This window comes from Carlito syrichta, unplaced genomic scaffold (assembly GCF_000164805.1).
Source record: "Carlito syrichta isolate Samal-C Ts95f unplaced genomic scaffold, Tarsius_syrichta-2.0.1 Scaffold288361, whole genome shotgun sequence".
NCBI classification, from domain to species: domain Eukaryota; kingdom Metazoa; phylum Chordata; class Mammalia; order Primates; family Tarsiidae; genus Carlito; species Carlito syrichta.
This window is the reverse complement of record NW_007232457.1, coordinates 79,911-94,965: the sequence shown is the minus strand read 5'-3', so window position 1 is coordinate 94,965 and position 15,055 is coordinate 79,911. Positions and strand designations below refer to the sequence as shown.

At 53.6% G+C, this 15,055-nt stretch overlaps 1 protein-coding gene across 1 annotated transcript; it reads right to left on the bottom strand.

The window, feature by feature from the left end:
- Positions 1-2,898: 2,898 nt before the first annotated feature.
- ALG1 (ALG1, chitobiosyldiphosphodolichol beta-mannosyltransferase) lies at positions 2,899-14,163 on the bottom strand. The gene is made up of 13 exons (XM_008053671.2): positions 13,931-14,163; positions 12,950-13,027; positions 12,733-12,836; positions 10,492-10,640; positions 9,034-9,123; positions 8,579-8,689; positions 7,832-7,953; positions 7,622-7,660; positions 7,285-7,344; positions 6,528-6,638; positions 5,305-5,419; positions 4,271-4,346; positions 2,899-3,383 (listed from the first exon to the last, which is right to left on the bottom strand). Exons 1-13 carry the CDS (start codon positions 14,133-14,135, stop codon positions 3,252-3,254), a joined length of 1,392 nt encoding a protein of 463 aa, XP_008051862.1. The 5' UTR covers positions 14,136-14,163; the 3' UTR covers positions 2,899-3,251.
- Positions 14,164-15,055: the final 892 nt, after the last annotated feature.

The following is a 15,055-nucleotide window of genomic DNA, read 5'->3' as shown; positions in this document are numbered from 1 at the left end:
GGGTACTTGGCCATCATGGGCACCCAGTAAGTGGTGGTTTTAGAGAAGGGGCAAAGGGCCCAGCTACACACAGCCCTGAAATGGCCCACTGTGGGCTATCTACTGTCCCCAGACCTGACACTTGTCAGCACCCGTGAGGGTACTCTGTCATCATCCCATCTCACCCACCACTCTGAGCACAGGGAGGCTGAGCGGCCCGAGTTCCCACAGGTCACCTGGCCCCTGCGTCTCCATTCCACCCCCCTGCCCACAGTCCTGGGTACACACAGCCCCACTAGGGCCTTCTGTGTGCAACCCAGCAGCAGCTGTGGCGCAGAACAACCTGCCCCAGCCCTAACAGAGCCCATCCCTGCAGCCGCGTGCACAGATATGCCTGTAAGCAGCCTCTGCCAAGAGGATACGGACAACCCGATTGCCCCTATCATCCCCCTGCCACGAGGGTTGCCTGGTCATTACAGAGCAGATGAGCATACGCCGCTCACAGCACCCCAGATAGAGCCTTTAAAATGAAGGACGTCCTTCTTCAGATATGTACATGAACAAATATCTGTAATTTTTTTTTTGAGTAGGAATTTCACTCCATTGCCCAGGCTGGAGTACAGTGGCACGCTCATGGCCACCCCAGCATCGACCTGCTGAGTTCCGGCGATCCTTCCACCTCAACCTTCCAAGTAGCTGGAACTACTGATGCACTACCACTCCCAGCTAATTTTTTGTTTATTATAGAGACGAGGTCTCACCAAGTTGCCCGGGCTGGTCTTGAACCCACAGGCTCAAGCAGTTCACTTGCCTCGGCCTTCCAAGTACTGGGATTACAGGCTGAGCCACCAAGCCCTGCCTGTATGCGCTGTTTGGCACTTTGCTTTTTTCATTTAAAAGATATTACAGATCCCACGCCTTGGGAGACTGAGGTGAGTGAACTGCCTGAGCCCACGGGTTAGAGACCTGCTTGGGCAACTTGGCGAGACCTCATCTCTACAATAAATCAAAAAATTAGCCGGGCGTGGTAGCGCACACCTGTAATTCCAGCTACTCGGAAGGCTGAGGTGGAAGGATCATCGGAGCCCAGCAGGTCGAGGCTGCAGTGGCCGGGAACAGCCACTGCACTCCAGTCTGGGTGACAGAGTGAGACTCCGACTCAAAAAAAATAAAATAAAAATAAAAGATATTACAGGCCAGGCTCGATCGCTCAGCCTATAATCCCAGCACTTTGGGAGGCCAAGGCGAGTGTATTGCCTGAGCCCATGGGTTTAAGACCAGCCCGGACAATTTGGCGAGACCTCGTCTCTACAATAAATAAAAAATTAGCCGGGCGTGGTAGTGTGTGCCTGTAGTTCCAGTTACTTGGAAGGCTGAGGTGGAAGGATCGCCGGAGCCTAGCAGGTTGACACTGGGGTGGCCGTGAACATGCCACTGTACTCCAGCCTGGGCAATGGAGTGAGACTCCCACTCAAAAAAAGAAAAAAGAGAAAAAAAACAGCACATACAGCATAAGCCCATTTTTGGTTTTTTAAAAAAATAGCTACATATAGTGAGGCACACCTGTAATCCCAGGTGCTCAGGAGGCTGAGGCAGGAGGATCACTTGGGCCCAGGAACTTGTGGTCACCCGGGACAACATAGCAAGATCCAATTTCAAAAGTTTTTTAATTTAAAAAAATGACAAAAATCATTTTCATGTTAGTATTCCTATGGTGGAAAATCTAGAACATACACCAGTTAACCATCATGTTTGGATCTCAGTTTATACTTTTATGTCTATTCCTTCATTTTTATAAACTGATTTTTCACTCATAACCAGAAACTGATTAAAAAGTCATCCTGGCTGGGCTCAGTGGCTCAGCCTATAATCCCGCGCCTTTGGGAGGCTGAGGTGAGTGGATTGCCTGAGCCCGAGGGTTCGAGACCCACCTGGGCAGCAAGAACTCATCTCTACAATAAATCAAAAAATCAGCCGGGCGTGGTAGCGCATGCCTGTAATTCCGGCTACTCGGAAGGATGAGGCGGAAGGATCGCCGGAGCCCAGCAGGTGGAGGCTGCGGTGGCCAGGAGCAGCCACTGCACTCCAGTCTGGGCGACAGAGTAAGACTGCAACTCAAAAAAAAAAAAATTTCATCCTGGCTAACAGCTCTTCAGACACCTGTGCTCTCAAGGACACAAGCCCTTCTAGACTCTGTGAGGGGGGCTGGCTGAGTAGTGAGGCAGACACAGGTTCAGGTTTCGGCTCTTCCCGGGCCATGCAGGTGACGGGGCAGACAGGCGGGAACCTTGCTGCAGGTTACTGCAGTGAGCAGGGGCTCCTGGGCCCATCCTGAAGGCGGATTCTGGGCATCAAGGTGGGCCCAGAAATCTGTGAGCAGGTAAACCAGCTTGGAGGCACGCAGGCCTGTCCAGTGGTCCTGCACCACGAAGCTTGTCCTGTCCCAAATGCCACCATCCTGAGACGCGTCTCTCTTTCCAGGCCAGGCTGGGATCCGATGGGAAACGGAGCCCCCTCACAACCAGAAGCTGTTTCCGTACGAAGAGCACTCAGAGATGGCGATCCTGAAGCTCACACTGCAGGCCCCACATGGTTCTCGAGATGATGGCGATTAAGCTCCCACTGTGGAAGAACTGTTTATGGAGAGAAGCAGGTTGAACACGTTCACTGGGCTTGAATGTTTGGAGAATGTTCCATTCCAAACCAGGAAGTACAAACCATGTTCTAAGACATAAGCTATGGGGTGTGGGATGCCCCTCCCACCAGCAACTGGTTCTTCAGAAATAGCTGGAGTCAGGAATGAACAGTCTGGTTCCAAGAAAAGCAGGTCCTTTGTGCCAATAAAAGCACCTGTGTGTCAAGTGTGCCATATCCAGCCTGGACCCTCAGCTCCTCGCAAAGCCAGAGACCCACAGCAGGTGCCACACCTCACTCTGTTCACAGGGCCATTGGGCGCCTGTTTCCAAGGCAGGATCACAACGTCAGGAATGGGGGGGCGGCGGAAACATAAAACACCGAGGAATTACAAGCAAATGACAGGAAAGTCATACTGGGGGTAGGTCACAGAAGAGGAAGTGCCTCAGCCTCCAAAGAGGCCAGGAGGGACCGCAGCCTCCTGGTCATTAGAAAAAAGCCCCCTCAATCTCCCATCCCTCCGACATATGACCACTGGGAGGCACTGTCCAAAGAGTTTGACCAGGGACTGGGCAGCCAGGTGAGAACAGTCTGTGGGGAGGGCGGCTGGGGTCCTGGGTTCTAGTTGGACCCAGGGGTCACGTGTCCATGAGCAAAGGGTGTACAGTCCGCATCCAGCTCTCGTTCCACTGAAGCTGCTCTGCCTCCCGGAGATGCTTCCGGAACCGGCTGAGTTTGCCAGCAGGATCAGGAAACTTAGCAAAGAGCATCTGTGAAACATAAAGACCAGAACTGGCCCTGCATCCCTCCCTGCGCTATCCAGGTCCCGGCCGGCAGCACCCTCCCTAGTCTCTACCCTCTCCTCAGGCGTTCAAGGTCCCTCATGCCCCACGGTGCCTCCTACTTGACGGCACGCTTTCTGGACACTGCCCTGCACAGCCCACTCTCCCACACTCTGTGCCCTGGAGCACCTCCCAGCCTCTGCCTGCTGTTCCTTCCCCAGAGGCACCCCCTCTGCCTCCAGCCAGCAGAGTCCCACCTCAGCTCTGCTAAACCAGGTCAACCAAGGAGAAGCAAATCACAGCCTGCGGGCCACATCCAGCCCACTGCTGGCTGTAAATAAAGGTTTCTTGGAACAGCCACGCCCCTTCACCTGCAGCCAGTCTGTGGCTGCTTTCCCGCGACTAAAGGAGATTACGGAGTCGTTCTAATGGAGACTGTAGGGCAAGCCCAAAGACTTCATACTTGGACCTGTACAAAGTCTGCAGACAGTGCACTGTCAGTGACAACGTATTACTTTTGTAATAAGAGAAGTCGCCCTTGTAGAATCTCCTCTCAAGGCTGGTCCCAGAGGCTCCCCCATCTCGCGTCCCTGATCCTGATCAATCCCTCAACTGCAACCCTGCCCCCTGGCATAATGTGTATGGCATATGCGCCATCAGCAGAGGGCAGGCAAGGGCATGTCCTGATTTTCTGGGGCATGCTGGTCATTCCAAAAGGGACACAGCACAACAGGCCAGCTTCTGTGACCTCTGCTCCTTCCATGGCTTTTTCCCACATGGTCTTGCCACAGCCCCAGTAAGTGGGAAGAAGGGACTAGGGGCTGTGGCTCAATGTTAGGCTCCCCCAAGCCCTGGTGTGGCGCAGACGTGGCTACCTGCAGCTGAGCCGCCAGCTCCTCCGCATCCTCAAAGACCAGGCCATTTTCCTCATGTTTCACAAGCTCGTGTAAACTGCGGAGAGACCAAGGGAGGCCTGAGGGCTGCCTGGAGAGGACACCGGAACCCTGTGGTACCCACCTGGGCCCCTAGCCCACCCTGCACTCTGGCAAGACTGGGGGTCAGTGTCGGCCGGTTTAATTTCTGTGAGCCTATTTTGATTTGCCATCTGAATGGAAAAGGCCCGGAAGGACAGAAGAACACATCAGATGACCAAGCCACATGGAGAAGGGGCCCTAGGGCACATAGATATTCTGTGCTGTGCAGCAGACTCAAAACTTGTGTCTGGGCCAGCATGGTGGTTCACGCCTATAATCCCAGCACTTTGGGAGGCCAAGGCAGGAGGACTGCTTGAGCCCAGGAGTTCAAGACCAGCCTAGGCAATAGTGAAACCATGTATCTATAAAACATACAAAAAAATGAGCTGGGTGTGACTGCTTGAGTCCAGGCAGTCAAGGCTGCAGTGAGTGTGTTGGTGCCATTGCACTCCAGCCTGGGTGACAGTGAGACCCAGAGGCTGGCTCCAAGCAAGACCGAGTGCTCCCCTGTGCTGGGGCCTCTGTTTCTAGACCCTCCCTTCCCAGACACCATCTCTGCAGGTCAAGTGGGGCCACAGCATGACACTCATCTAGGATTCTGTTCCGGCTCGTGAGCTCAGCCAATGGGGAGATAGGGCGAGACAGAAATAAAACCATGCGAGCTGTGCAACCCCAGCCCCTGTCCACCCCGTGCACAGCGCCCAGGGAGAGGTCTTGCAGCTGTGGGGTTTTTATTCAACATGAGCTATAAGTGGACGCCCCCCGCTTCAGTGGGGTTCACGATCTCACAGGCGCCAACTCACAGCCTCCTGTCTGCTGGACTGACCAGAAGCATGGTCTCACTGGGGGCATCTCCTGGGCAGCTCAGCCTGCGGGGGCCCCCTCAGCTGCTGCTGTGGGACTCTGATCCGGGAAGACTCGGCTTCCGCACCTACCACGTGAAGTTCACGGCGCACACGGGCAGGCAGCTCCCGAACATGTCCACCACCTTCATGGGCAGGTCCAGGCCGCTGGAGGACGTGTGCAAACACACACCCAGGTCCGCCGACCCTGCGGGGTGAGGGAGTCAGAGTCTGGCCTCCACCCTGTAAGCACAAGCCCTCCCAGGACCCGTGGGGAATGGAGATCGGACAACATCCTGGCAGCCCCAGGCACAAGTGGCTTGATTGAGTTGGCCAAGAGCCAGGTGGAGACGGTCATGCCTCACAGCCCCACTCCTGACCACTTGGGCCCCATCCAGAAACCGCCTCTTACTGAAGTTGACACTTTTTTTTACTTAAGCACTATCTAAAAGAACTCAGCAGTTACTGTTTAATGGATACAGAGTTTCCGTTGGGTAATAAAAAGGTTTTGGACATAGATAGTGGTGAAGCTCTGGATATAACAAGGGTCTTGAGTTGTATCCTTAAAAATGGTTACATTTTGTTATATATATTTTGTCACAATAAAAAAGGGGAAAAAACCACCTATCACAGACACAACATAAGCCAGCCGCCAACTGTGAAAATAAAGCCAAATAACTTAAGGCTGTGGCTCATGCTATCTGTAATCGCAGCACTTTGGGAGGCTGAGAGAGAACTGCTTGAGCCCAAGAGTTTGAGACCAGCCTGGACAACACAGTGAGAACTCATCTCTACCAAAAAGTAAAAATAAATAAAACTTATAACATGACTTAAGCCTAGCTGGAAACTCCTGCCTACCAAAGGCTCTCAGCCCAACTGCTTACTCAGCTGGAAGACAAGGCATTACAGACACGTCAGGATCAAAGACAAGAGACAGAGGAAGGACCATCTCCTGGGAGAGAGAGGCCTTGCTGTCTGATGTGTCCCTGCACCTCTCAAAGCCACTGCCCTCCCACCTGGGGGGAGCAGTGGCCCCAGGCCCAGCCCTCCTATGGGAACAAGCAGGACTGAATGAGGATGTGGGAGGAAAGCCAGAGGACACAGCCTCCCAAACCCCTTGGCACACAGCCTCAGGGCCATCAGGGAGGGCCTGGAACCAGGAAGCAGCTGTCTCTGGAGAGTTCAGCCAGGGGTTCCTGGCAAGTCAGTGTCACTGCCCCAAGTGGCCTCTGAAGCAACCTTTTCAGAAAGTCTGTTCCGCCCACCCAATGCCCCCCTTAAGGCCCGCCTTCTCCAAGCCTCCACCGACCCCTTACCAAGAAGCAGGGGGTAGTCCTCGGCCTCCAGCCACGGGGTGCAGAACTGGATGTGCTGGAAGTGCTTCTGGCTGATGAGGCGGCTATAGTGCTCCTTCAGAGGCCCTCGGCCTCCACAGAGATAAGCAGTCACTTGCAGCAGACTGTGTCTGTCCCTGCCACAGTCTCTAGCCAGGGTCGCTGCTGCTAGGACACAAGCAGCACCTTCCCAGGAGCCCTGGCCCTCGGCAGCTTCAGGCAGCCCCATTGGAGCTCTCCATAAACAACCCAGGAGCCCCGAGACTCCGCAGGGGTGGGTGCCCTAACGACTGAGGCATGGCCCTGTAGCCTGCAGCCAGATAGTCCCAAGCAGCAAACTAGGTGGATAACCCCAGGCAACACACGTGCGTGCGGTGGACTCCAAGCTGCCCCCAGGAGCCCAGAATCAGGAGGAGGGGAGGCAGCAGGATGAGCAGCTGGCCAGGACCCTCCTCCCATGCCCTTTCCCATGTCTTCTCACTGAATGACTCGGGAAGCAGTATCATGTTGGTCACAGGCTCTTCCGTGTGGAAAATAAAAGATACCTGAAAACCACTGGACACGTGGCAAGCTCAGTATCTGAGCTATGCTGAGATTCAAATCTGGGCTCCATGCCTTGCCCTGAAGGCCCTCAAGTCTCAGTTTCCCAGGTCAAGTGGATGCAGTGAAGATTAAGGAGACAAGGAAGCATATAGGAAAGACTGAAACCCCCATGCCTGGTGGCTAAATTCAGATGTACCTGTTATCACACAGACCAGAGAAGGAAGACTGCCTCCATGGAGAGTCAGCTGCTCATACTCTGTGATAAGAAACATAAATAAACGATAACCAGGGTCCCTTGTCAGAGGGGGAGGGGTGCCACTGGGCAGAAGCCACTGGCCTCCCTGGGACACACCCCAGACACGGCACTTTAGCCCAAGGGCTGGTCTGGTCACTCAGTGACCCAAATGGGGACCCGGAGCTGCCCACCCCCGCCACTCGCGTGGTCCCCAGGCTAGCCACCCAGTGGCCCAGGGGCAGAAACATGCCACAGGGCCTGCTGAGCTCAGAACTCCCGGCCACAGCCACACACCTACTTTCTAATGCTGCCAGCAGGATGGAGAAATCTTCATCCTCTATGAGAAGTGAACGGAGTGTCACAGGCCTGTTTCCAGCCGCCCCCTCAGCTCCTGCGCCCTCCCCTTCCCATCAGGGGACTGTGGGGCACAGGCAAGCATGAAGCAAGGAGAACCCAGGTTCGCCAGGTGCCTGGCACGCAAGACCAGGGGCCCGGGGGTCAGGCAGACCTGTCCAGCTTGTGCTGCTGACCAGCAGGGCTGGCCGCCCATGGAGATGTGTCACCCTCCCACTCTGAGTGTCCCGCTCCGTGAAGGTAGACCGCTCCATGACTGGGTCCCCGGATTCAAAGCTAAAGGAACAGAGAAAAGCCCATGAGAACTACAGAACAGCCCTCAGGCCCAGGACAGCCGCGAAGGTCAGAGTGCCTGGCTACACCAGCACCACCGGCTGACCCTGCCACTAATGCCTGGGCTTGCTTGCTTGCTTTAACAATATATATATATATACATATATTTTTTTTTTTTTTTTTTTTTACTTTTTGTAGAGATGGGGATCTCACTTTATTGCCCAGGCTGGTCTCAAAGTCCTGGGCTCAAGCAGTCTTCCCAACTTAGCCTCCCAAAGTGCAAGGATTACAGATGTGAGCCACCACACCAGCCAGCAATGTTGCCAGATGCTGAGGTTACAACCGCAAACCAGACTCAGTCCTTCCTCTGCAGGACTCACCAATCTTATCCTTTAATGCCCCTCCCATCCACACCAGCTTCCCAAGGGGCACACGATGTGTGGAGACCTGCACAAAGGTCCCCTGCTTAGCCCCATGAGACACTCCGGGGAACACACAGGTCTAAGACCCCGCAGTGGGCCCACGGCTTAGTTCACCAACCCCTGATGAGGTCTGCAGTCAGGAGACGGGAGAGGAGGCCAGGAAGGCAGCGAGCACATGGGAAGGTGGGTGGGGACTCGAGACCTACTGGGCCTGGAATGGAGCATGGGTGCGGCCCAGCTTCATGAAGAGCTCATGCTGCAGGGCCAGGGGCGTCTCCTTAAAGAAAGATGCCGGCCTGTCGTAGACGGTCACAGCTCTGCAATGAGATCACAGGGCACTTCAGGAAGGGCTGGAGAAAGGCCTCTGCAGAGGGCCCAGAAGGATCCAGAAGAGATGGATGCTTGGGGAATCCAAGTCGTCCACAATGACAGTAAGACACTTTAGAATCCCTGGCCAAGCTCAAAGAGGTGTGCTCAGACCACCCAGCTGCTGCGAAAGAAGCTCTGCCTGCCCCATCAGCTTCCCAGAGCCAGTGACTATCTCCAGCCCCGGTGTCCCCTGAGGCCTCACCAGCATGACGTAACAGGCACCATGGTTCTTACCCGGCCATCCCAGGACCCCACACCACCCTCAGACTGATGTCGTCCCAGGCCCTGGTACCTGATGTGCCAGTTCTCTGCCAGGTCCTCCCGCATGGCATTGGTCACACACAAGTTCAGGTGGGACAGGCGCCCGAAGAGCCTCTCATACCTGAAATATATCCGGGCGTCAGCCCAGAGTCCTGGCCGAGACCACTCCCACAGCGGCCATGGGGCTCGACACCTCTTGACACACAAAAGGCTGTGGAGCCAGGGCACCTGGCATAGGAGTCACCTGCCCCAGCATTCTTGCACACCTTTCTGTATGCCGTGTCACTTGTCTGCTTAAACAGCTACTTTAAAAGGAAACTGTCTATTGCTGCCAAAGTGAAAACCCTCTCTTGCTACAGAAGGAGGAAATATAGCAAAGGCCCTGTTAGTGACCCTAGCCCACCCTGGGTCACCCTGGGCCATGCCCGTGGAGGCTGTGAGGCCTATTGCTCTCAGCAAGGTACAGAGGGAGCACGGCAGACACCAAGCAGCATTAAAGACGCGTCCACGCCAAACTGAGACCCAGCCCTGGTCACAGGGGAAGGAGTGATGATTCCAGGCTATTTAACGCTGTCAGGGTATGATGGTGTATTCCTCCCCCAGATGCAGAGAAAGCTGGGTGGCAAGAGGTGTAATCACCCTCAGCCTTGGTTTCCTGACTTAGAAAATGAGAGCATCACAGGACACCCTCACTAGGGTACGTGGAAACTTGCCAGGATAAATTACAAAAAGGGCTCAGCCTGAGGCTGGGCATGCAGCAGGTGTTCAACAATTGCTAGCTGCTGCCTCTTCCACTGCTGTTACCACTACCCATGGGGCAAAGGTGACAGCTGGCTGATATCCTGAGGCTGAAACTGCACAGGAGGCCAATGCTACCCTCAGGCTACGAGTGTGACACACACACTTATTCCTGCCCCAGGTGCAACCTATGCCCACAGGCTCTGCTTCCCTCCTGGCCTCATCAGCTGCAGCACCTGGGCCTGCCTCTCCATCTTCCAACGACAGCCCCGGGCTTTCATTTAGGGACCTGCACTCACACACCCTGTCCACACACCCCATCCCGGATGCACCTGGGACCCCACACTTTCATAGCGCACCTGTCCCAAGCCTGAATTGACAGGATGTCCTCAGGGACAGAAGAGAGGAAGCAGGTGATCCACGCAAGCCCATCAGAGAGGTTCGCTCTCCCCACTGAGCCTGAGGGGTAGGGACTGGAGCTGGGGGGAGTGCGGAACAGATGCAGGAGAGATGTGGGCCAGGTCCCAGTTAGACTGTTTGAGCTCGAGGCCAGTCACTTCTCTGGACCTTCAGTTCCAGGGGCCAACAGATGCCCTCCTCTGCCAAGGCCTATTTCTGGCACTCGTAACCAGCATCCAGCCCAGTGCACCAGCCCTGCCCCCACCACCGCAGAGCACAGGGAGGCAGCTTCCAGAGCCTCCCCCAGGGCCCTTCTTCCCGCTCACCCCGCAGCTGCTCCCCCAACTCTCACCATTTGGCCAGCAGAACAAACGGGTGACTGGGGCCATGCACCAGGCCCATGATGGAGTAGCCATAGTTGTGCCAGTCGATGACGAGCTTGCTTCCACAAAGGCAGCCCACACACCAGCAGACGGCAATGGCTGGCAGGCCCGGGGGGTTCTAGGAAAGAGACTTGAAGGAAGAGGAGGAACCTGGGCCAGGGCCAACAATAAATGGAGTGAGAACAGTTGCAGCACACATGACAGAGCTCATCATTACAGAGCTCTTGATAATAAAAAGAAGATCGGTCCACCACCAAAACAGGTGCAAAGAGTCATAAAAGAGGCCAGGTGCGGTGGCTTATACTTGCAGTCCCAGGAAAACTTTGGGAGGCCAAGGTGGGAGGATTGCTTGAGTCAGGAGTTTGAGAGCAGCCTAGGCAACACAGAACTTGTCTCTACAAAAATATCAAAAACTTAACCAGGCATGGTAGTGTGAGCCTGTAGTTCCAGCTACTTGGGAAGCTGAGGTGGAAGGATCTCCTGAGCCCAGGAGGTAGCAGCTGCAGTGAGCTGTGATCATGCCACTACACTCCAGCCTGGGTGACAGAGTAAGACCTGACCCCCCCCCCAAAAAGTAATAAAAGAAACAGAATTGACCAACCTAAAAGTCCAAGATCATCAATAATCTAGCAGACAAAAAAATGAAACAAAGAGATGGCACTGTTCACCTGATAATGCAAATTTTCCTACCAACAACTGGTGACATCACCATGGAGGAGAGAGGCACCACCCCCTGACGGTGGAGAAGATGGCCCAGCCTTACTCTTAAGACTCTCCAGCAACATGCCATAATATTTTCCAAGTGCATCAACTCTGTTCAAGCAATCCCACTGCTAAAAATTTATCCGAAGAAAGAAATCCCATGTGTGTTCACTGTGCTCTTAGCCACACTATTTTAAAAGTAAAAAGAATCTGAGTGTCCATTAAGATGAGACTACATACATTATGGCACATCATATGTTGGAATTCAACAAAGCCCATTAAAAGAAGAAGCTGCTGCTGCTGCCTTTTTTTTTTTTTTTTTTTCCTTCCTTGAGACAGGGTCTAGCTCTGTTGTCCAGGCTGGAGTACACTGTCACAGTCATAGCACACTGCAGCCTCAGACTCCTGGGCTCAAGCGATTCTCCCACCTCAGGCTCCCAAGTAGCTGGGATTACAGGAGCATGAGAAAGTGCCTCTATATGTTAAAAATTGATGAAGGGGGCCGGGTGCAGTGGCTCAAGTCTATAATCCCAGCACTTTGGGAGTCGGAGGCAAGAGGGCTACTTGAGCTCAGGGGTTCGACACCAGCCTGAGCAACATGGCAAGACTTCATCTCTACAATAAATCAAAAGATTTGCCAGGCGTGGTGGCACATGCCTGTGGTTCCAGCTACTTGGAATGCTGAGGCAGAAGGATCACCTGAGCCCAGCAGATCGAGGCTATGGTGGCCATGAGTATGACACTGCACTCCAGCCTGGGCGACAGAGCTAGACCCTATCTCAAGGAAGGAACTCAAAACAAAAAACTGATGAAGGGAAGAGGTTAAAAGTATAACTCTAAGAAGTGGAGGCAAGAGGACTGCCTGAGCCCAGGGGTTCGAGAACAACCTGGACAACTTAGCAAGACCTCATCTCTACAATAAATCAAAAAATTAGTCAGGCATGGTGGTGTGCACCTCTAGTTCCAGCTACTTGGAAGACTGAGGCAGAAGAATTGCCTGAGCCCAGCAAGTCAAGGCTGTGGTGGCCATGAGTGTACCACTACACCCAGCTTGGGTGACAGAGTGAGACTCAAACTCAAAACAAAGCATGGCTCTAGAACCAGACTAACTACTTAGGGTCAAATCCTGACTCCACCACATCCTTGCTGTGTGATGACAGGTTACTTATAGAACCTCTCTGGGCCTAGGTTTCCTCATCTCTAAAATGTAGGTAACACAAGAACCTACTTCTTACGGTTGCTGTGAGGATTAAATGAGTTATTTACTATATGCAAAACACATAGATACACGAAAAGTGCAATCTAAGACTTTAACTGTAATGACACAGAAAAATAGCACAGATGGGTACCATAAATAGAACGGACACATACCAAGGCTCCGACTCATGTTTTTAAGTTTACACTCACACATGCACACACCTATCAATCTATGCATTTTTAAAAGGCTGGAAAATAAAGAAAACTGTTAACAGTGGTTCTCACAGAGGAAGGCAGAGGCTGACACATACCTGGAGAAAGATGAAGGCTGCTGGCTCTGTCCACATCAACTTCCACAGCAAGTGCACAGCCTGAAATACAACTTTCACTCCGTACTGGAGAAGTCGGGGTCCAACTGCAAGTCAGAAAAGGCCTATGACTACCAAAGGAGCTTCTGACGGTCTATAAGGCTCCCCCACCCAGACACACACTTCACAGATTCTGAGTCTGGAGTTGACTGCACCCTACCTGCAAGACTCTGAAGTTCTGTCAGCCTCACAATCTGGATTCTGTTACTCTGCAAGAGCTCATCATGAGGTTTGGAGTCTGAAAATGAGAATGTTCCCTTTAACGTACCAGATGCAGCAATCTAATTTAAAGTCAGATGATCTCCCAGCCCAGGCTAAATCATGGAGAGTGTTTTGGAAAATAAGACTTTTCAAAGCCTCTCTCTGTTTCTCACTAGCCAGAACAGAATGAGGCCATTCTTGTCCACATTCCTCTAGGAGGCCCACAGAGGGATGGCCTGAATCTTAACCACTTTACTTAACATGATAACTGGCACATGGTAGGCCCTCAAACTGATGTAGATTTCCTGAATGGTGGAATTTTCCCACCACAGAGAGATCTCAGGAAGTCCACCTCCACGCCCACACCCTGACATAGCAGACCCTAAACAGGGATGGAAGGCCACCAGTGCTGTCCCCACTGTCCCTCCTCCTAGGGTCCTCGCAAAGACATAATAAATGTGGAGAGCAATTAAGAATCAGGCGCCCCTACCCTGCACACTGGGGGAAAGCTGGACACGAGGAGCAAATGAAACGTATCCTGCCTGCAGGCTCTGTGCTGAGGGACAGGAAGAAGAGACACGTCGGTCTCAAGGGTAGCTGCCAGCAGATGTGGCTGCCAGCACTGGTCCTGCAGGTCACGCACCTGCTCCCAGTCTTTCCACTCACCAGGAGAACTTGGTGAGACCATACAATGATTTTACTTAGCACAGTCCTGATATAAGGCAAGCGCCCCATTAACGGCGGCTGTTCCTAGGGACCCAACCATCACAGGCTGGGCAGAAACCCGGAAGCGGGTCCAGGCCAGAACACACTTCTCCAGTCTCAAAAAGCTCAGGGGCAAAGTCAAAGGGGGGGCTTCCGCCTCGATCTCCCGAGGCGGTCAGAGCAGAGAGTCAAAGGCTGAGAGCGCAGCCTCCCTCCCAGACCCCGGGACACTCACTGCAGAAGCCTAGCAGGGTCACGGAAAAGCCACACTTGGCCAGAGACAGCGCGTGGTACTGCATGCGGGGGCTGCGACCCACGTCGCCCAGCACCACGACAACCACGTGCCGGGCCGCGCCCCCTCGCCGCCAGCGCTTCCACCCGCCCAGCAGCGGCAGCAGCAGCAGGACCAGCGACAGCGAGACCAGGAAGGACACCGCCATCTTGGCGGGTCGGCATCGGTCACGTGACCACGCTGCAGCGGGCCGGCGCTCTGTGCGCAGCCGCAGACCGAGGCGCCGCGGTGGACGAAGAGCGGGAGGCGGGGCGGGGACGTGGTTCCCAAAGTGGGGCTCGCGGAACCGCTGAGGCGCTCCTGGGGCCCAGGAATTAGTAGGGAACACACACACACACACACACACACACACACACACACACACACACACACACACACTCTCCTTCCACGTTAACCACGTTAACGCTCCTGGGGCCCAGGAATTAGTAGGGGACGCACACACACAAACACACACACACACACACACACACACACACACACACTCTCTCTCCTTCCACGTTAGCCTCCCAAGTAGCTGAGACTACAGGCATGTGCCACCATGCCCAGCTAATTTTTTTCATTTTTTGTAGAGACAAGTTCTCACTATCTTGCTCAGGCTGGTCTTGAGCTCCTGGGCAAAACAGGCATGAGCCACAGTGTCCAACCGAGTTCTGTTTCTTGATCTGGGTGCTGGTGATATGTGTTCCATTAGGGAAAATTCATCAAGTGGCAAACTTATCTGTTCAGTTTTCCATTTGTATATTGTACTCAGTAAAACATTTAAAATATAGAGAGGGGACAGGACTCTGCAGAGAGTTCCCACAAGCAGGAAAGCTCTCATCACATGCGGCACCTCAACTTGTGCTTCTCTCCTCCATAACTGCAAGAAACAAATTCTTTTTTGTTTCACATATCACCCAGTTTCAGGTATTCTAAGTACCCTTTTACCAGTACCTCCCCATTAAGAGTTTATTAATAAGCCGGGCTCGGTGGCTCAGCCTGTAATCCCGCGCCTTTGGGAGGCTGAGATGAGTAGATTGCCTGAGCCCGCGAGTTTGAGACCCGCCTGGGCAGCGAGACCTCATCTCT